General features: G+C 39.3%; 4 protein-coding genes across 4 annotated transcripts; 1 reads left to right on the top strand and 3 right to left on the bottom strand.

Moving 5' to 3' along the window:
• Positions 1–278: 278 nt before the first annotated feature.
• On the bottom strand, positions 279–8254 carry LOC137937330 (SMR domain-containing protein At5g58720). Its single transcript, XM_068782402.1, has 11 exons — positions 7487–8254; positions 4118–4143; positions 3715–3864; positions 3540–3616; positions 2448–2647; positions 2163–2239; positions 2011–2067; positions 1696–1763; positions 1511–1617; positions 1337–1407; positions 279–756 (listed from the first exon to the last, which is right to left on the bottom strand). The coding sequence occupies exons 1-11, from the start codon at positions 8025–8027 to the stop codon at positions 637–639; spliced, it is 1494 nt and encodes a 497-aa protein (XP_068638503.1). The 5' UTR covers positions 8028–8254; the 3' UTR covers positions 279–636.
• A 350-nt stretch (positions 8255–8604) lies between these two features.
• On the top strand, positions 8605–13873 carry LOC137937323 (LIMR family protein At5g01460-like). Its single transcript, XM_068782396.1, has 14 exons — positions 8605–9209; positions 9287–9372; positions 10036–10154; positions 10369–10479; positions 10590–10688; positions 10807–10929; positions 11097–11159; positions 11246–11310; positions 12397–12506; positions 12615–12729; positions 12818–12883; positions 13196–13306; positions 13409–13475; positions 13568–13873. Exons 1-14 carry the CDS (start codon positions 8860–8862, stop codon positions 13613–13615), a joined length of 1533 nt encoding a protein of 510 aa, XP_068638497.1. The 5' UTR covers positions 8605–8859; the 3' UTR covers positions 13616–13873.
• A 425-nt stretch (positions 13874–14298) lies between these two features.
• Positions 14299–17759, bottom strand: LOC137942547 (GDSL esterase/lipase WDL1-like). The gene is made up of 6 exons (XM_068788243.1): positions 17040–17759; positions 16673–16750; positions 15979–16119; positions 15821–15897; positions 15582–15728; positions 14299–14664 (listed from the first exon to the last, which is right to left on the bottom strand). The coding sequence occupies exons 1-6, from the start codon at positions 17148–17150 to the stop codon at positions 14451–14453; spliced, it is 768 nt and encodes a 255-aa protein (XP_068644344.1). The 5' UTR covers positions 17151–17759; the 3' UTR covers positions 14299–14450.
• Positions 17760–17907: 148 nt separating this feature from the next.
• On the bottom strand, positions 17908–21850 carry LOC137942546 (inositol 3-kinase-like). The gene is made up of 2 exons (XM_068788242.1): positions 20516–21850; positions 17908–18301 (listed from the first exon to the last, which is right to left on the bottom strand). The coding sequence occupies exons 1-2, from the start codon at positions 21362–21364 to the stop codon at positions 18032–18034; spliced, it is 1119 nt and encodes a 372-aa protein (XP_068644343.1). The 5' UTR covers positions 21365–21850; the 3' UTR covers positions 17908–18031.
• Positions 21851–22171: the final 321 nt, after the last annotated feature.

The following is a 22171-nucleotide window of genomic DNA, read 5'->3' as shown; positions in this document are numbered from 1 at the left end:
AGATAGTAAACTTTAATAATCCCGAGATATTTGAATATTATATAATATAATATTATTTTTTAATATGAAATAAAAAACGCTCCAAAACATTTTATTCAAATTACACAAGCCACCGAATTCGACCAAAAAAAGGTTTAAACCGTGACCCGAACCGTGGGCATGTTCTACATTTTATTATCCACCAAAAAACAGTAACAGAAGTAATCAAAAATGGAAAAAGTGTAATAAAAAAATAAAATATCTGCGGGGGAGATATTTTCTCTAAGTCAATAGCCAACTTGCATTATACTTTTTGAGAGAAGATATTTATCTAATCTGTATTGATGTCATGCGTCACGTTCCACCAGTCACGCTGCTGGACTTGAATCTGATCTTCCCCCCCTTCTAATATAAAATATACATCAGTAATCTCTATAAACAAGCAGTTGGTTTGGCTTCACTTAGCACGCCTACAGGGGGCGGGGCGCTGAATGCCTAAATATCTAAACAGATAATTGAGGGAAATAGGGTTGGGTTACAAGAGACTTCCTCTTAGGTCTGGTTAAGGTCTTTTTAAGTTGTACAGTTCTGCTATGATGTTTTCGTCTAGGTTATGCATGCTCTGATCTATTCAGTACATATACAAACCCATTTGACTCACGAGTCTGAATCAGAATCCACAAAGCTAAAATCTGTCCTTCCATCGAGTTTGATGACCAGTGAACCAATGTTCTCTTCTCTCCATTCAATGCCTTCCTTCTCCAAGAGGCTGATGACCTTCATATCAATAACAGAAGAAAATCATGAAAGTGCTGAGCTGATTTCAATCTCCACAAGAATACTCAAAAAAAAAACAGTCTCCACATGGACGAAAATATCTTCTATTTTGTAGGACAACGTGAAAGGAAGACTTTTAATTCAAGAAACATGAGCGAACTTTTTTGAACAACTTTCACAATCTATCAATTCCCTATTTCAAAAACAACCCTCCACAAAAGAAACAGGACAGAAAATTTTCAGATCCTAATGGGGTATTACGATTTTATTGGATCGACATTTGGTAATATCATGTAGTAGACCTTCACAATTTACTTTAAACTCCACCAAATCTAAGTAACCAACTTCTCTGATAAAATTTTGAGTAAATAAAGCCTCTATAAAATAATGGTATATATTGCACCACAAACAAACCAGATCAAATGCTTGACAGTTATCTTCAGCTTTGAACAGAATGAGTCATTGTTAGAAATAATTAATCCTTTTTTTTTTTTTTTTTCTGTAATGGCATAATTATTTTGAATGACAATTGGTTGTAATGGTTCAATTGAAAATCACAAAATATATTTCCTTTACTTACTGATTGTTTTAGTTTCCCTTTTCCAGCACCATGTGTACCACAACCAGTGATAACCTTTATACTGCGAATAGCTACGGCCACAAAAGAAATTGTTAGCTGCATTACTACCACACGATTCACAAAGAGAGAAGCAGGTAGCACCTTATCAATGTTTCGATGAGGAAAGAGTCTTACAAGGTAGATGTGCACATAATATAACGTGAAGCTTCAGAAGCTTAATTGCTTGCTTAACATGTTGCCCATGCAGGTCAATAATAACTGTATTTTGTATGCCCTGGTTTCTGCATAAATACGCATTTCATGTTTCATTAAATATGCAGGAGATAAAAAAAGGAGTAACTGAATGAGTTGTCACCAACCTCACTTCAAAAATCTCCTGACTAGCTTTGTCATCTGCCCCATGTGCTTTTTTACTGTATAGTCTCGCCTGTGCAACAATGGCCATTCAATTTACAACATAAAAGAAGCAGTCTGTTTCACTATAGCTATTGTTAGAGCCCTAAAATTTTAGTAGCCTATGTTTTTTTTTTGAAATAAATCTTACATGCCTACGTTTCTAATAGTTATAGTGGATAATAATGTTTTGAACATTTTCAAGTAAAATTTATATTAAAAAAAAGTAGAAAAATTAAGATAAATAGTTTTAGAGCACTCCTATCAGTGAAAGCACACACTTGCTCAGAGAGGTAAGCTGCATGATGCCGATTTCCCCTTGAATACGCCACTGCAGCCTGAAACAATTTGACATTTCATTATTACCAAAATCTATGCTTCAAGCAATCCTAAAAAACAACTATAGATACAACTAACCACAAACAGATCTCACTTTCTCATAGTATGATTTCATTGTGTCTCGATGCAGGTTTGCTGCTTCACGAAGCACCTGATATTCATTTCCTTTCTCTGCAATTTTGAAGAGTTTGGAAAAACAACTTAAAAGTAGTAGCTGGTGCTCAGATCACAAAAAAATCAAACAGGAAAGACTTCCTGTCTGCAGGCGATCACACACAATCACATATTAACATAACAGCCCCCAGAAATGCATCTTGGAGTCAAACTACAAACGACCAAGCATGCATGAACTTATGAATCACAGAAAGGTAATAGATACCAAAATCAGTGGTCTTCATAGGTTCAACAACCCCATTCAGCTTCCATGGTTGACCTATTGAGTCAATTTTTGTGACCACATTCTTCCAGTCCATAGAGCTCGGTTTATGTTCAGAGCTCTTGGGGATACTGTACAAAGACTCCAGCACTGTTTGCTGGAGATCAGAAATTCCAGTTCCTGATTTTGCAGATGAAACCTCCCTACATGAATAAAAGTTGAAAACAATAATTTTGAGTTAAATCTTGCAATTTATCAAAGATCAGATGAACTCCAGTAATGGGATTCACTGATTAAGATAATAGAAAAAAAATTAAAATAAAATAACATCCTATTCTAGATGAGTTGTCACTGAGAGACATTCTGAAACCCCCTTCTTGATATAAAATAAAAAAAATAAAAAAAAAAGTTAAGAAAAACAGCATTTACTTCTTTTTAACGAGAAAATAACAAGATCTTATCTTAAAAAGCTCTTAAAATCCACTGCTTTTTCATTTTCCCGATGAAGCACTTCATACTCTTGGTATGATCTAGATATAGGCAGAAACAGATATTCATTCTACTGCTGTCATGATTAGCTAGTAGGTAAAGATTTTCTTTAGGTATTTTCAGAATTTTAATAGGGCTAAAGAAAATTGTTCTGTTTTTCATTTTTTTTTTTTTTTTTGGGAATGTTGATTGCACAGGCAAACTATCCCCCTTTTGCCCTGGTGAAATTTGAACCCAGAACTTAACATTAGAAACCCCCTCCCTGCATGTGGCCATTGAGCCAAAGGCTCAACAGAACATGTCATTAAGCTTCTAATTAGCTTTCTTTTTTCTTCACTTTTGATAGCCTTGAAAATCAGGTGCAAAAATGCCTCTGCGGGAATGACAGCAAGAAAAGGAATAAAATGAGTTATTGGATATTCTTCCTGAACTCTGACAACATAATTGGTTACATAAACAGCAAAGATACCACAAAGGATGTACCAACCAGTGCACCATGGAATCAAACTGGCATTAACATATCATGAATGTATAAATTTGTATAGAGGCCATCTGCTGGAAGTCCCAAATAGGATTAGGAACTCTAACAAGCAATTCAAGGAATACCTGGAAACCCGTTGTGCAGACTGTAATATTTCATGAAGCTCCTCTTCAGATAGAAACGAGACATCTCTCTCATTTAGCTGTAAAAAGATGTCAGCTCATGTATTCATTCCATCAACTCTTTATTGATCATCATGGAGAACTAAATAATGAAAAAAACCACAAAAATTTATAATACCTGGCATTTCCTGACAATACTGTTTGTGATGTCATTGAAGGATTCTTCATAAAGAAACCCTGTATCTTGGCTATCTGTTTGACTAGAACTACCACACTCACTGTCTGCATCACAGGAAGATGCTGATAATTCAAGCAATGTATCCAGGGCCTGAAATATCATAATTCCTGATATGAAATAAATACACATTCCATAAAATCCCAACAACTGATCCATGCATGTGTACAACTAAGCACAATTTTCACACAGTTGACATAAACATGGAAAATGTCTCATAGAAAATCTTCAACAGCTTCTTGTGTCTGTGAAACTAAAAAACATGATCACTGTAACATCTCTAGAGCACCTCTAAAAATTTAACATAAAATAAGAAAAAAGAGACTAGTTTTTGGACAAATTTTACCTTGTCAACATCATAGCCACAATGACCTGCAAAGACAAGTTTTTTGGTTATTTACATACATATAGAGAGGTAACTTATTATCCAACAAAATCATGAGAACCTGTTAGAGATATAGAAGAATTGTACAGTCCAAAAACTATAGTTCAAATGGAACTCTATATCTATTGTTGGATTTTTGGAAAAGAGAAAAACTTCACTAACTTGTTGTAATTTGAGTACATGAGCCTCTATTTATAATAGAAGAAACAAATGGAATCCAATTACAATTAAACTACCCTTATCCCAGTTACACTCAAAAGTTAAACACTAAAAGATAAGTCCTAGAACAATTGAACAACTGAACATAAATAGAAGATTAACATAACTAAAACAGTTTTAATTGAGACTCTTCTATGAGACCTCCTCCTATGAGACTCTTGTAAGACTCCACCATAATAATTCTGGCTCTGTGAGTTTTCTTACTGTAAGAGTCATGGAAGACTCTTCCATATGTACTCTTCAACATCTATTTACGAAAAGTTGTTTTGCATTTAATTTATAACTTGATAGCAGTCAAAATGTCAATATGTTTCTTATTTTACATCAGTTTTTGAGTTAAAAAGCCTTATGTTTAGAAAGTCAAAAGTGTACTAGCTTTAGGAGTTATTTTATTTTCTGTTTCTGTCTTAGACTCCTTATTGTGATAAAACTTCTCCAAAAGTCAAAAGTGTACTAGCTTTAAAAGTCTTTTTTTATTTTTTGTTTGTCTTAGACTCTTTATTGCGATGAAACTTTTCCTAATGGACAATCTATTTTAAGGAGTATCTGTTGGTCATCTAAAAGCAAGTGAGTAGAGATGGCAACAGGTCGGGGTATGGTTTGGGGAAACCTGACCTTGCTTCATCCTACAAAAACCTGTGTCGGGGTTGAGTCTTCAACATTCTCCCTGAGCCACAAACCTGCCCCTGCTTCATCCCCGCAAACCCCATCATATCCATGTGAACCTGGCCCTATTTTCCATTTATGCCGTCCCAAAGTTATCAATTTTCTTCCCTGGTTTATACTGTCATTTAAATCAATCTAAGAGGTATGTTTGTAAAACAAAATTTATACATATTATATACCCCTCTTTGGGTCGGGTCGGGTTTTTAGGCCAACCCGGTCGCCAACCCCACCCTACATGGGTTTTTATGGAGAAACCTGTCCCCACCCTGCAGGGTAAAATGACAATTCCATTCCTGTCTCAAGCAGGTTTGGTTTTAGTGGATTCCCTCTAAACCCCCCATCTCCTACTCTTATGTTGTTATTCTTGATAGAACACACAGGCAATTTGATTGAAGATGGTAGGACACACTTCCATAGTGGACACTTAAAAAGTCAATGAAACCTGGAAAGAAGCAGATTTCGTGGAAAATACTTCCAAAGTTGGTACACAATGTACTTTTACTACCACCCAATCTGGTTACTCATCACAAAAAAATGCAGATTTAAGCAATTCCAGAATCAGTATATGTGGTCGTTTTCAAAGATGGGGTAATTCCTTCATCTAGGACAGTTATGGGCTCATTTATGGAAGTCTTCTTGGTCTTTCCACAATGCTTCACTTCTCCTCTTTACAGGTTGGGACTGCCAAATTGTCAACTTCCTTCTGTAAGTTATGTGGCAATATTGATGACCAAGAAACTATATCCTTCCTTTCTCAAAAAAAAAGAAAAAGAAAAAAAGAAAAGAAACTATATGCTTCTCCACGGGACTTTCATTTTTTCAAGTTGGGGGCCATATCAGCTATTTGGAATCAGCTCCACCTCCCAGCTGCATTCTCAGATTTCATCCCTCTGAGTAGCTCTTGGCCTTTTCCACAAGACTGGGAACATCCTGTAAAAGTTGGATATGGTGCTACTTGTGATTCTGGAAAAAGGGCAATGAGTTGACATTGAACAGTGTGGACATTCTCCAGCTCTTCCAGCAGCCTTTGATGAATTCACAATGGACCTTTTCCCCCTCCCAAGCTCCATTTGGTAGCAATACGAGGAAATTAGAAATCTCTCTCTCTCTCTCGCTCTCTCTCTCTTGTAAACATTCTTTTTCATCTCTCTTATGCATTCTTTCCGGTTACCTCCTTTGATTGACTGACTAAAATTAAATTTCAATAGTAGCTCTTTTTGGAACCCTGCCCTGCAGTAGTTGATGGTTTACAAGAGATCATGAGAGGACTTTCTTATATTCTTCAGGACCTGCTGGTTTGTGCAGTTCAGCAGAGGCTGAACTTAATAATGTCCTTCCAGTTAGAGAAGGTGACTCAGCTATTGTCATAAGTTGGACGAAAAACCAGTCACCTTGGAAATCAGAGCACATCCTTGAAGACACCTGTAACCATCTTTCAATCTCCTGACAATGTAAACTTGAAGTACTAGCTTTTTTCTTTTTTTAATTAAACAAGAGAGCTGTTTCCAGGCAGCATGTTCCTCTGGGTAATTTCCAACCTCGTGTATCTTGAGGCGTGAGGTTTGCACTTCTCATCCCCTTTGTTCATCATTTTATCTAGAAAGAAGAAAAAATCTTCAAACTCCAATACTAGTATATGCTATCTTTATAAATTTAACACAATCTCAAAGTGAAGCACAAATTTACCCGAGTAATAAGCAGTTGCCAATGGTGTGAGCAACTCTTGAGTAACAAACACAATCTTTATTGATTTAGACAAAAATCCCCATTAGTAGCTTGAACAAAATTTAAACAGCCAACTCTAGCAATACGAAAATTTTGGCCAACACTTAAAAAACGGCAAGAGTATAATGACCAAGAAAGAAATACCATTACTACGAACTATCAAAAATGCATTTCTCACTCTTAAAGGCCTTAACGGTTACTTGCTGAAAAATTGTGGACTTGGAAGTTGAAGTACTTTTTCATTTTTGAACTTTGAAGTTGAAGCACTATAAGTATTTAAATCCTCCCTTCATGGATTAATCTGGCTCACTCATAAAAAACTGTGAACAAATTGACATTATACTGTTTCCAAAACTGTGAACAAATTGAAATTATACTCTTTTCCATGTTCCTACCAACATGGCTATCACTGGAGGTTAAACAGATTCCTAGGCTTTTTGTCATATGAACCTCATCCTTATCAATGGCATACTACATGCAGATCATGAGTCACTACGGTTGTATGATGCACGAGTTTGTCACTTCCAAAATATGAACTTAGATAAGTTTGCACTCTTTTGAAGCAATAGCCAGGTCTTAAGCATATATATCACTGCCATTTTCAGTGATAAAGAAGATTTTGGAATTTGCTTACTGCAATGATTGATCTGTAAGATGTGAACGGTTTTAAGTAAATAGAGAAAATTTCTTATTGCAGCAAAACTTTGTCAGGTAACTTACATAACACATCTCTGACGACGCCCATGTTGATCTCGGACTCACTTCTGAGCATTGAGAAAAGGAACTCCTCCGCCTCCTCATTCGAAAGTAACACCCTGGTGTTTCCCTTCCAGTTAGCCCCACCTATCTTCCGGCCTTCTTTCTTGGCACAAGGGCTTACATAATCCTTGCTCAAAAAATTCGAAACAGTGCCAGCGGAAGCAGCCACAGTCTTCTGCTTACGGTTTCTCCTGAAACTCCCAAACAGACTCTCCCTGCTCTTCGTGTCACCAGCGCCTTCGAGAACGAGGGGGGCGCTGTTATCGCAGTTCCCTTCCAACGATTCGTTCTCCGAGATAACTTCATCACGGTAACGAGGAGGGATATCTGCGTCAACCAAGTCAGCTTTTATATTCATCTCATCCCTCTCGTTAGCTGTTCCTCCATCGTGGCTTGGGGCGATGTTTCCATCGCGACTTTGGGCAATTTGTGCACTGCGTCTTTGAGCAGGAACAGCGGGCTTGTTCTTCTTTTTTGTCTTCTTGGTTGCAGGGGGCTTCATCTCTCCTCCACTGCATAAAGAAAGGGAGGCGGAGAGAGAGGAGAGAGGAAGGCCGATTGCAAGGAATCAGACGCAGATCGCCCTAGATGCCGGAAACCCCAATCTCAAATATAATTCGAGAAAAAAACGGAGGAGGGGGCAAGGGAGGAGGAGAGAGGCAGAGCTGGGGAGGGGGAGGTTCGGAGGCGGCGAGATTCGTGGGCGCTCGGTGGAACCGGAATCCCACTTTCTCGTATTCGATCTCGAGCACTAGAGATTTAATTGTTCGACGACTATTGATGTCCATGGCAAAAACGCGTGGGAGAAGACGTCTGTGGGTCCCACAATAATTGGTGTACGTGACGAATCCTACCCGTTCAAGTTCCTTTTCCTGTTGGGTCTAAAACTTTGAACTGTGGGGCCCAACACTTAAAACTGGAATAGCCAACCGTCTCCCCAAAACATGACAAAAGATGTAGACAACCGTTGGTGCCTAGTCTATTATACCCCAATAGAGAGGGGTAATATGGTCATTTAATAAAAAAAATTATGTTAGGGAGGAAATCACGATTTTCGCCTTTTCACGCGTTCGAGCAGGAGACCCCCGAAATCGATCAGCGAAAAGAACACAAAAAGGAAAAAGAAAGAGGACTCACCGGCGACCGTGGAACAAGGGCATTCTCGGCGCCTTTAGACAGATTCGAGCCAGGGAGAGCGGCAAATTTTCGGACTTCGGACAGATCGAGTCACATGATTTATCGCCGGATATTCGCCCTTGAGAAAACCGAAACGAAGAGGAGCCGAAGACGAAAGTAAGGGGAAAGATAGAGGATAGGCAGAGGAGAGATCAACAATGGGCGATTTCAATTTAGCTCTGTTGATTGTTGCGATAGTGGTGTGCGTCATTGTTCTTCTCGTCAGCGTGTATCTTCTTGTGAACTACCAGCATCCCGATGACAAGAACCAGGCTTATTTCCCTAAATTCGTGGTGGTTTTTGGTATTTCCATCGCTGCAATCTCGATCTTAATGCTTCCAGCTGACGTGGCCAATAGACAGGCTTGTCGAAATGCTATCTACAATGGCGCCTGCAATCTCACCCTACCCATGAAGGATCTCTGGCTTGTTGTCTATATTGCAGACGCTATACTTGTCTTCTTCATTATCCCCTTCGCCATGTTCTACTACGAAGGGGATCAGGACAAGTAAGTTGTTTTATTCTTTTATTTTCATTCGTTTCTTAACAAATAGGACGTAAGACATGATAAGGCACGATATGCAGGAGCGTGGGGAAACGGGTAAAGAGTGCTCTACTGTGGGTGGGGATGACCGCCATTGTTTGTGGGCTGTTGCTGGGCATTTTATATGGTTAGTTTCCTGCAATTTACCTTTCTTTTGCAACGATGTGGGCGTGAAGCATCTTCTTATATCTTTTGCAAGTGCACACAAGTGTTTTTGTCGAAATTTTCATATTAGACATCAAGGTTGAAATAAAAATTCATTAATATGATAACTCAAACCATAATACCGCAATTCTAGTGTCGGACTTCACCAGTTTTTGCATTGTGGTAGCCTCCATTAGGAATCTCTGGGAGTGTTAGTTTATTATTGACCCCATTGCCGTACGGCATTTGCACTCTTTATATTCTTTTTTTTTAAATAATGTAAATTTCTTGCTGTTTGTATAATAACGAATTAGAATTCCTAACTTTAAAATGTTAGAATTCCTTCATGACAACTATAAGTACCATTTACTTGTTCTAACTTAAATTATTTTGGCAAACTGGTCGCTCACGGAGGCTGTTTTCATAAGACAGAGCTTTTGACATCGTGTTTAAGTGAAACTTAATGGTAGCCGCTTCCTATTTCTGTCTCTACATATGCCAGACATTTGAAGCATTTCTTGTGCTTAATTATCCCCATGTCAGCTGCAAAGAAACTGTAATAGATGTTTAAGCTCAAGATGTGTGGTTTCCTCTTCAAATCTGTTGACCCCGAATAACACTGCTTCATTTATTTTAATGGTTTCAGGACTTGTGGGAAAGGTGGACTTCACAGTTAGACATCTTTCATCACCTGCAACAACCTTTCCCAGTTCTCTGACTGATTTCTCAAGCACCCAACCATGTATTGGGACATCAAATCATCAGGTTCTATTATCTATACACTTTCTTTTTTTCTAGTGGAGTTTCCTTATTTCTGTTCATTTTCACTCTCATATTTTTAGGTAATGTTTCTAAAATTTGTTTTTAAGAAGAAAAATCTGTCATATTTCTATCCGCATATACCTCCAATTGTCGTTAATTTTCTTGATTTTTCTTCCTGATTCTATTTATACTTACTGTTGGCTGTACTTTCCTCTAGTGCTCTGCATACTCAGCAAGTGCATCATCTGAAAAGACTTGGACCATGAACACTACCTTTCCAGAATATGTGGTTGCTCTAGCTACCATTGTTGGATCTGTGCTTTTCTGTGTATGTTTCTTTAACATGAAACTTGTGATGCTAATACTAATGCACATACATTTGCATGTGGTTTCATAGATAGTTAAGCTCTGACTGTATTTCAATGTCGCTTTATTTAGATATTTGGAGGTGTTGGAATTGCTTGCTTACCATTAGGACTTATATTTTCATTTGTGAGGCGTCCGAAGGCTGTTATTACTCGCTCACAGTACATCAAGGTGCTTGGTGCTGAGGAACATAATTATTATTATCAACTTTTTTCCTTGTAAATATTATATTCAGAGCTCATTTTTTGCAGCATCAATGCTTATAGATTACATGTGCTTAATCTTACAGGAAGCCACTGAACTCGGTAAGAAAGCAAGAGAGCTAAAGAAAGCTGCTGATGCCCTTCACCAGGAAGAAAGAAGTGGTTCTAAGGGGAGAAAATGGCGTAAAAATGTAAAGGCAGTTGAAAAGGTACCTGCAAGATGCTGTTTAAACCTCACAGTTCTTATGAATGTCTTTCACTGCTGCTAATTTTGGTCTCTGTTTAAAGCTTGTGACAAAATTTTCAATGAATGCTGCACTCCAGTTCATTAAATATTGATAATATGATCCAAATATCTACTAATGTGCCTCTACAGGAATTGCTCCTTTTGGAAGAAGATGTGAAGGCTTTGGAGGAGATGTATCCCCAAGGAGAAAAGGTGCTTGCTGTAAAGTTACATGCTAAATTGATCTGCAGGTTACCATTATTAATGCTGATGCTTACATCTGCACATAATTCATATAGGCAGAGGCCACTTGGGCTTTCACTGTTCTTGGCTACTTTTTGAAGCTAGTTTTGGGAGTTATAGGGTAAGCACTCAAATTGAACACTTTCTTGTCTCATTAAGTGTGTGTAGATTTGTGAGTAGACTGTTTTTAAGGGAAGTAAGCTGTATGTTTCCTCATTGTTGTCTTTGTTCCTTTTAGGGTACTGAGAACAAACCAGCCCTATGTTGTCTTATCCTAAATCTGTTTTGTTGGTGAAGATTTTCACTTGAAATCAAACACAGCCATCATGTTTTTTAAACTATGAGCTTCTTAGTGGTGAGATACCCCCAAGAGAGCTAAATCTCTGTGTAACACAACCAGCTTTTTCAGGAAGAAATTTTCTCTTAACAAATTCAGGAAGAGATTTCATTTCATCATTTTTCCTAGAATGGTGTTGGTGATGTAACTTATGGCAGTTGCTTTCATTAGAATTGTATAAGAGATTTGGTTGGCTCAGTACTTCTGTAGATTTTTATTATTTGCTATTTTAATATTCAATGCTTCTAGTAGGATGATGAGAACTTGGTTCAACGATTATAGAGATTGTGTCATCTTAATAGACTATATCTATATGATTCTGTTAATATTTATTGCAGTAATGGGTAGACCAAAATCAGCTTTATACTAGATGGGAGATGGTGGATTGGGCCTTTGGCTCAATGGCCAAATGAGAGGCGTTTCTAGTGTGAGGTCTTGTGCTCAAACTTCACTAGGGGAAAAGGATGTAGCATGCATATGATATCAAATACTTAAAAAAATAAAATCGTCTTACTGCACATACCTGATAACAATGAGTCTAGTCCTAGAAGTTTTAGGAGATATATGCAAGAATACTTGCTGGCTTTAGTGGTGTCTGGTCAAATTATTGTATGTTGGTAGGTTAGTTTGCCTTTGGAGTTTTAAGGACTGCTTGAAATATTTTCTGATAATTTTGTGGTAAAAGATGGTTATTTTTTGAATGAGTAAATAGGTTATCTATCATTGGCATTTTCCCAGATTGAGGATCTTGTTACCCCTTTTTGGGTTCTTTCAATGGATGGATAGCTGTTTCTTTACGTTCTATACTGATTTTCTTTTGCTGCAAATGGCACTATGCTGGCTTAACGTACTCTATTTTTTTGTCTTCAGGTTGATTGTTTCTGTGGCTTGGGTTGCACATATTATTATATATCTCTTGATTGATCCTCCTCTTTCATCTTTCCTGAATGAGGTTTTCATCAAGCTGGATGATGTATGGGGTATGCAACCTTGAGTTTTTTTTGGTCTCTTCTTTTATCTATCTTCAGTTCTTTGGTATATTGTCTGGGATTATTACTTGAACTAGGTGTTTTTTTTCTGTTTGTTAGGCCTCCTAGGAACAGCAGCGTTTGCCTTCTTCTGCTTCTACCTTCTGCTTGCAGTGATTGCAGGAGCTATGATGCTTGGCCTGAGATTGGTTTTCATAACCATTCATCCCATGAAGTAAAAAACCATGTCATATCATTATTTAATTTGTTTGTTTGAAAAGTTTGATTTCTATTTTCGTTGCTCATTAATTTTCTTGTGACAGATGGGGAGCAACTCTAATGAACTCTTTCCTTTTCAATGTGGGTCTCATACTTTTGTGCTCCATCAGGTTTGTGTATATTTCTCTTTTTTGTCTCATGACAAGAACTGAGCTTTTATCCCATACTATGTGGCTGCTTGGGAAATGTCTGAGCTAGTAGTTTGATTAATCAGGCAATGGTCAATCTAGTGATTTTTCACCATGAAACATTTCTTTTACTCAGGTAGAGATTTAATGGAGAAATGATGCATAATAAACAGTATGTGATGGTATATCTGAGAGTGCAGATACTCTACGGATATGTGCTCTTTTATTTGTCCATTATTTACATAGATTTCAAAATTTTATTGTCATTACTCACAATGTAGTTTCTTATTGCAGTGTTATTCAGTTCTGTGCCACAGCATTTGCTTACTATGCACAAGCAACTGCCGCTCAAGAAATATTTGGCCACACATTGCAGTCACTTCGTGGTATCAAGTATTTGTACAAGTAAGTTCAAAGCTATGTCTAGACCTTATTGTTATGCTTTTAACTTTAGCTTTTTGTATATGATTGCTAACCAGGTTGGGTGGTGCAAACTGATCTGTACAGGTACAATGTCTTTCAGATTGCCTTTGTTGTTTTCGCAGGCCTAACGTTTGTGTATTATGCTGCATTTGTGAGATACACACTCATCTCTCCTTTCTTATTGACATCATTTTTGTTTTAGTAATTTGTAACATCCCTAGAATTTCTGTTGTTGTTCTTCAGGGATGGCGAAAGAGGAAAACAACTGGCCGGTTTCAGCTATCTACCTGAATCACTCGGAGGCAGGCCATTGGAGGTTCATTGAGCCTATCTTATTTTCCAAGCTGGTTTCAGATTTGGGCTTGTGTCAGCAAAATGGAGAAGCCCGGAACATCATGCATACACAATTAGTGGTCATTTTTCTCAGGGCTAAACTGATAACTTGTGTAGATCGTGACCCCTAGTTTTCTCAGGGTTTTACTTCGTCTCTGGCTTGTTGTTGTGTATTATTCAATCATCAATTTTATTTTATTTGACGAGGAAAACTGACTGAAGGTGTAACGCGTTCTTTCTGGGCCATTATCATTTACTCGTGTAGTTAATGTGGTTAATTTCGTGAATCTGCCATCGTCGTCTCTGGCTTTTCTACGAGAGCTCTTACTCACGTAAAATTTTTAAAAATAGCAGGTTCGAAGCTTCAAATGTCTGGTTTTTACTTTGTACAAGTCTACTACGATCTGTTATTGGAGGATTTCACTCTGTAAATTTACAGGAATTTGGACCAGTACAATCATGCTGTGGTCACATGTTCTAGAGCAAGAATAACATCTCTAATGGTTTAATATCCAAGAAATATACTTGGGACAATTCAAATCGGCTGAATAACATCACACTGGGGAGCTCATGCTCTTGGTGACTGAATCTAGGAGGCATCTGATGAGAATTTATTAATAGAATTTAATAATCACCTCAAATTCAATAGAATAAAATCGGATTAGCAATTCTGTAAACTGTATTATTGTTCATATACAAAGCATTGAAGAGATTGCCCAGTGAAACCACACCACACCATGAGCACAGGACTGATGTTCTCGCTGCAATAGTTGATTCTCTAGCTCCTGTGTTCTTAGTCCCACTGGATTTTCCTGTGGAAAGTCCACTCAGAGATGTTAACAGTTGTCTTCCCATCAATGCCAACAGCGTCATACGATGAATCCCCTCCAAACTCAGTTCGCATGGATTTCCAGTGCAAAGATGGTTCCCATTCAGCTTCTTTTAGTGTCTCCAGTACTTCTTCTGCTACAATCCTGCTCCCCTCTGAAGAAAGATGAATCCCATCCCTGAAGCATATAGACAACTGCGATAAACATGGGCAGGAAATAATAAGAACAGTCCCCTCCGAAGAAACGAATACCTTCCCTGAGGTATGTGGATTACTCACACACACCACACTCAGTACCCCTGGTGAGACTCAAACCTAATCCTGTTCATGGTTCATGTTAACCAGTCTGGCACAACAACAAAGCAACAGCTAATGGATTTGCTGCAACTTGCTCCTCTTTTGGAAGCAAATAGGATCTAGGAGACCAAGGACAGTAAGCAGATAACTTAGCTCTGATCGGTTTGTGACAGTTAAACGTGTGAACAACATTCAAATTTCTAAAAGAGACACAACATAATAGAATGATTAGGCCGTTAACCTGCATGAGTTTAACAAAAGGGATACAAGATACTTCATTCCTTTTCTAACAGGAAGTGCCAAAGCAAGTAACAGGAGCTAGTAAAGCAAGATATAGAAACCCTTCATTCCTTTTCTAAGTCCAGATGGTTGCTGGTGACACAACCAATATCAGTCACATTTAGAGTTGCACCTTTGTAAGAAGTTTCTACCTTGGATTGGACTTTCAAGCATTAGTTGTCATTAACCTTGACGTCCATGGATATTTCAGATAAAATAAAGGAGAAGACCTCACATAATTAAACAGCAGAACTGAATTCCTTAACTGACATAGCTAGTGAACCATGATTGCTATTTTTACCAAAATGTTGACAATCTATGTGGCTTAAAAATCTTCGTGACCCGACACGACAGTGAAGCAACAAGTTTATCAAATACCCACTCGTTGTCTCAATTTGTGAAGTTTCTAGTGTAACTCATTTTAGCAGAAAAGAAAGCAAAATTTGTTGGGACAATTAATGAACAGATTTAATTGCATATTATTTTGTCAAATACACAACGAGGAGTTAAACAACTTACGTAAAGCATGTAGTACTCCAGTCATTCTTCTTCTGGATTGCAGTGAAAATATCAACAACCTTAATATTCTCCTCACAAAGATCCATGAGAGCTTCTGCATATTTTTGACAGGCCTCATTGGTACGACCGAGATCGCTAAATATGGAGCTGTTCCCGCAGACAAGATAAAAAATAAATAAATAAGAAATTTAATCTATACCAAAGCCAAAGAAAATATAAAACCAACAAAAGAGGAGCACCTTTGTGACTGGCAGAGCAATGCCTCATTGACAGGAGGGCAAGTAAGAATGATAACACGGGTTTTCACCGAGAGACTCTGAGATTAAAGACAAATAATGAATCATTTTTGTCTTTATGCTCAAAATACAGATAAAACATGACCATCTCAACGTTTTACCGTAATATAACTTGTAATCCTTCTCATGTTTTCTACAAACTCATGAAGAGGTACATGTGGCCCCAGACCTGACGAGTGAGCACCCATAGAATCATTTCCCCCAAAATATACAATCACAAGTGAAGGTTGTATTGCTGCATCCTACAAAAAGGTGGAACTTTAGACATCGGGTAGCAGTAAGTGGAGGAATTATCAACTAATTATCTACTCAAGCAGAGTAAGAATTTCAATTTCAATGCAAATGTAAAATAGCAATCTCAAATTAAATTATCACAACCATTTTCAGAAGCTCGATGTGCATATCTCTAGAACTAAGGCTTAACAACACTGCCAACCTTGGAACAGTTTGAAGACTTTATACTGACTGACTTTTTGCAAATGAATTATCCTGTGAAATTTAAAGAACAGTTTCAGATCTGGTTAGAAGAGAAAAAAACTGGCAAAGTGAAGCTGGTGGCAGGCCATAATGTATCAAATTATTTCAAAATTCAGATAAAGTAGCTGCACCAAACAAATAAACTGAGTTTTGCAACTTTGAGCTCAGTGAAGTCTCAAAATTTTTGTAACATAAAAGGAATAGCTTTCAAGCACTTAAGTTACTGTGAAACAAAATAATCACCCTATTTCTTTGTGAGTATTAAGCTGTGAATCAACGAAATGCAGAAACAAATTCTATGAAGATCAAGTTCTCTACCTTGGGAAAAACTTGATCGATCACTTGGAGAGCACGTCTTGAGTTCCAACCGGAGTATCCCCGCAACAGAATATCTGCCTGTACAAATCATAAATGGAGGCAACTCACTACTCTATTTTGTTTGTAATTCTATGCCTACCAGGTTCGCTGGCCTGATCGTCCACACCCTATTAATCCCCAAAAAGACAAATTCTCCGGTGACCAGAAAACCTCAGCATGGGAAACCGGAGAGAAGTTAGCATCCCAATTTACGGGAAGACGAAAAGGTGGGCGATCAAGTCACGAGATTTACTACATGCAACAGAAAACCTGAAAAAGAATTTCAGTTGCAGGAAGGGGCAGAGAAGGCATGCAAGAGTTTTTTTACCTTTCGAGCGTAGACGTCAGCAAGAATGGCGCCCCATCCATCATTGCTGAAGCTGAATTGAACGATGGAAGACCCAAACAGGACAAAGAGAGGTCGACAAGGTCCTACCATGTTCTTCTCCTGAATCGCTGCTTCCCTTTTCGTTCTCCCTTCTCTGGAAACAAGCAACAAATTGTACAACGTAAAGGAGGAAGAAGAAGACTGCCAGCTCCTACATACCAGTCGTGAACCAATAGCAACCAACAGGATCAAAATATGGGAAGAATTGAATGCACTTGAAGTGGTGGAGCGAAATTAATGCAGAATCGTTGGTGCACGGAGAGTTTTATGAGTCCCAAACGATGAGCCTTCCAATGGCATGTCCCCGCAAGGCGCCCAAATATTCGTCTCCTGAACGATTTGAAATTGACCAGGCAGAGTTAGGACGTTCTCCTTTCGGCTTTCCACCCGTCATCTCCTCCCAATCGTCCGCCCGGAATTTAAGGCTCAGAGAGAACAGAACCAACCCATCCGGCTAGCTTGCCAGTTGAAAGAATTCTCTTCCGGATTTACCGCCCAATTCATTAGTTCGACAACCCAGCAGAAGCAGACTCTGGTGGCCTGACGTCACTCTGAAATTCAAGTACAATTTCATTGATTGCTGGCACCAGGTAGATAAGTTCTGAGACTTCGAAAGAGAAAGAACATGGGAAATGCCTTGCTGCAATTACCGATTCTTCGTCTGCGTCATAACAGGCGTAGAATCGATTCTAATTTGCTCATGTAATTTTCTACTCGGTACTCGGTGCATTAAAACACTTTTTCCTGGTTCTACTCTGTTATGGATCCATCTGCTAGTGGCTTCTTGCAGCATCTTAAAACAAATGAAAAACGAAGACCATCTATTGATTGATTTGATTCACACAGCATTGTTGGTTTCTCTACAGCGTCATACAGCATAACGTGTGTTATTTCTACCTCTCAATTTAATGTATGAAAAACGGGAAGCCTGGTCAGGTTGCTTCATAGACAGACGAGACGAAGAGCTTGGGTGGCTGCCTGTGGCTGTGAATGTCTTGGTTCACGCCTGTTTCCGCTTTGGAGAAATTCTCCATGTCAAGATGATGACCATCAGCAATTTCCTGGTCAGTAATGAACTCCAGCTTACTGGCCTCTGAAAGACATATCCGGAACTCCTCGAATTCTTCTGAATTCTGAAAAACAGTTCCTGCGGCACCACTTCTTGAATCCAAAGTTTTCCTCTCCAACAGCTCTTTCACTCTCTGATACAGCAGAAACAGAAAGTAGTTATTATATAGAAAGGGCAGATCACTGCAAGAGGTCTGGTGTACCAAAAAGATTTTTTTCAAAATTGAAAGAAAGAAAGACGAGACTCAGTTATAACTAGCAGAATGCAATTTTTTTAACACTCTCCTTATTGGCGGAGTTTTAAGATGGTTCGAGGTGAGGCACTTCGAGTTAGCGAAGAGCTCTAGTGGTGCTGAAGCTGTGCAACAAAGCAGAGCCAAGTCTCCACCTTACTTACTGAAGGAACTAGCCCCTTGGTAATGGCTCAATCTACAGATAGAGAGCCTTTTGATGAGAAACTATCATGTTAGGTCTGGAGAAAAAATGGGACTGCCTATATAATAATGGAGCAGATGCAAGCCATAAAAATTCACAGTAAACAATGAAGACAATGTAGGAAACTATAAAATACAGTAAGTGAACAAGAAGCAAGAAAAATTGCCCGAGTAATTTTTACTTGATATCAGGATATGCTTCCATGTTTTTCAATCACTGGATGTTTTCCTGAGACACCTGAAGCAGCTAATACAACTTTTAAGCCTTTATGGATGATAGAACAATAATGACAACTATAAGAATTCCTGTCTCTCTAGTAGCCTGGTGCAAGTGCAGTATTCTACTGGTTCTAGCAAAACCTGATAACAACTGAGGTCCAGAGGCTGCAAAAGCACAGTAACAGAAGCGAAATTTTGACCGCAGTTGGGAAATTAACACCGCACCTAGTTTACCAATTATGCTAGACATCCCAACTAAGTAATCATTTTATCTATTGGTCCCTTTTCTTTCTTTGGGCTGGATCCAAGCAAAATGCTTTGGCTAAATGTAAAGCCATGCACAGATTCTGCAGTCACAACATTACAGTAAAATCAATGATAACATGAAGTGAAACCAGCTCTATAAGTCAGCACTTGCTTTGCTATCAGCCAAAGAGCCGAAGTGCCAACTGATGCTGCAAAGTTAAAACCACTTACCTGGTGAGATTTGAACCAAAGACCTCACCCCCCATTAGACCATTGAGCCAAAGGCCCAATCCACATCTATTTATCTGATACGATGCATATATAGCCTAATGTGATAGAGTTTTCACAACATATGAAATGCGAAGCTAAATAAAGTCCGCAGAGATAGAGAACGTAATGAGGTCCATGCAATTTGTCATGCATGTACTTCAGAGTCTCTTACTTAACAAAATTCAAATAATGTCATTGAGGAGCTTCTGAAATCCACTTGCCACCGCAACAAGATAATTGACATTATCATTTTTTTAATGTAAAAAATAACTGGAAAACCTTGCACTGAGATTGAAATTCCAAATGAGGCATTTCCTTCTGTCCTTGCATTACCAATCTGAAGCATGAAAACTCATTCTTCTACAGCCAGGACTGGTAAACTTAACCAAGTGCTTCAGAACAAGCTCTGCCCCATCCACAAAACTTGTCCCACTAAAGTGAAAAAAAGAAAAAGAAACTCAGAGAATGAGAAATATCCAGATGATTGCTCACAACTTGCAGTGTACTTGACTTCACAAACATGATCATCCATCCCAACTAATCAAATATTGAAACCATCTTATTTTTATGCAGAATCACAATCTCCTTGATGAGATTTCTCTCTACATGTAAAACAGAATCACACACAAAGACCATTTGCCTGCTTATTTCAACCAATCACATATTCCACGGAGTAAATCTCATTCAATCACATATTTCATATAGATTATCTCCTCTGATGATCTCTTGGCCTTAATGTGGACTTGCAAGTCACCTTGCTTCCTCATAGACCAGTTCAAGAAAGGGGCATTCTTTAAAGCACACCTTAGAAATATCGATGAAATGATTCGAGCAGGGAATGAGCTTCTCATTTTGTATCGAGAAAAATTTTAAATGAGATAAACTGAAAGCAACTCAAAATCAAAGGGTAGCAAAATATTTAGATTTTGGATATCCATTCTATTAATACAATCTTGAATGTCTTTAAAAGGATAAAACCGTTTATTCTAGTCATTCCATCAAATTCATGACTTAGACGCAGTTAAACTGTTTAGAACCACTCGTGTAAGGACATTTTTGGTGAAATGAAGTAAAACCCAAACAATTTACTGTACAATTATACGGCGATAAGCTGCAATCAACTCCATTAAGTTCAAGATCTGGCCGATCCGGAAGAAACAAAAAGTCAAAGAAACAAACCTGAAACATTTTGGGACTGGATATGGGAATACCGATCTGGCCAACATTCATCGAGCCAAAGAAATTTCCCAATAGAGCAGCATCAGGGATGGAGAGCCCCCGCATTAGGCCGGCCACAAACCCTCCCAAGAAGCTGTCTCCGGCACCAGTAGGATCAATCTGTACCGTCGGAAACGGTGGGATTCGCAACTCCTCATCTTTACAATAAACCCTACATCCATCCTCCCCATCTGTGACTGCAACGCAACACCATTTCCGTGTCTCCTGCACGTCCACGAAGGGAGCCTCCTCCGCGGAGGCCTTGAGGAATCCAATTCGTGGAAGAAGGTGCTGAAACCCACTGCCCTTCATTGGGATAAGACGGACGGTGCCGTCGTGGGGGTCGAAGGTCCGAATCAAGGCCTGCGCGTCTACGAACACAAGGCGGCAGAGGTCGAGCATTCGTGCCAATGTCTCGGGTAGGATCTCGCCCGCAACCCCAACGGCCAGGCCGAAGTCAAATTGTTCCACAGGGAGGTCCGACGGGAAAATGGGATCGCAAGTCTTGACACACCGCAGTACTCGCTCCGCATCCCCATCGAAATGAGCGTGAAAGATAGTAGTGGGCGCTGCCGAGCAGAAAGCGCGTGGAGGGTGGGTGACCGAATAGGCAAAATCGATCCCCACCTTGGCAACGTACGAACAAGGCAGCGAGAGGCCATCCAAAACGTTGGAAACAAAAGAGGCGGCGCCGCCGAGACTCTCCCCGACGACACGGCCGTCGCGGAGAATAACGTCATGGCAATAGTTTCCGACGACGAGACCGCAGCCACGAGGCGCCGTCGCTTCCTCCTCTTGCAGTCGCACCATGGGCAGAAGTTAAAAGAAACAACGGCGTCGTCCTTTCCTCTTCTTGTCCTCTACCCGTCAACTGTACACGAATTTCTACCATGGAACTGCACCCACTGCTCTGGACAGCAACTCCAATCCAGCAATGTGAAAGCTCGAGGAATCAAAACAGAAATTTACGGAAGACGGATCTCACTCGACCGACTTGCAGAGCATCTCTAGTTGATGACAGTTCTGCTCTCCTCCCGGGCTTGCATGTAATCGAACAAATGTCCGCTCAGATCATTTTATAACAAAGAGCTTAGGATCGGTACGACTTACGACTATCGAACATACGATGCGGCGAGAAAAAGTGGGCAAGTGGAGTTTACCATTTTACCGGAAAAAGCCCAAAAAGCCGATGACCAGAACTTCGAATCTGAACCGTGGATTGCATGGAGAAGGGACGTGTCGCTGTCTTCTCTCTTTCATAGGAGGCGATCCTGTCTTCGGGATTCCGAGTGGGAGAAGAGAATTTTCCTGCTGCTGAGAAAACTGATCCTTTTTTACCTCATTTTGCGAGGGAAGAAAGAGCCTTTAACTGACTTGACCTCGAAGGGGATAGGGAACGCCAGGGATGAATCTGATAGCTTTGAACTGCGAACCAGAATCCTGCCCCATTTCCCGATCAGCTTTTAAATATTCTGTTACGAGTGTAGACCGAACCGGTGGGTCCATATTCAACCGGTTTTGGTCTCTCTTTGGGCTCATCTGGGCATATTTGCCACCCTGGCTCATTGGGCCTCGGCCCATTTACTTGGGCTGTGGTGAGTCTGGAGTGAAGCCCTC

This window comes from Aristolochia californica, unplaced genomic scaffold, assembly GCF_029961685.1.
Source record: "Aristolochia californica isolate CCGP_79_NKW_82.1479 unplaced genomic scaffold, dmAriCali1.0.hap1 SCAF_10, whole genome shotgun sequence".
Lineage (NCBI taxonomy): Eukaryota > Viridiplantae > Streptophyta > Magnoliopsida > Piperales > Aristolochiaceae > Aristolochia > Aristolochia californica.
The sequence above is the reverse complement of the archived record's forward strand: the minus strand, read 5'-3'. Positions and strand labels throughout refer to the sequence as shown.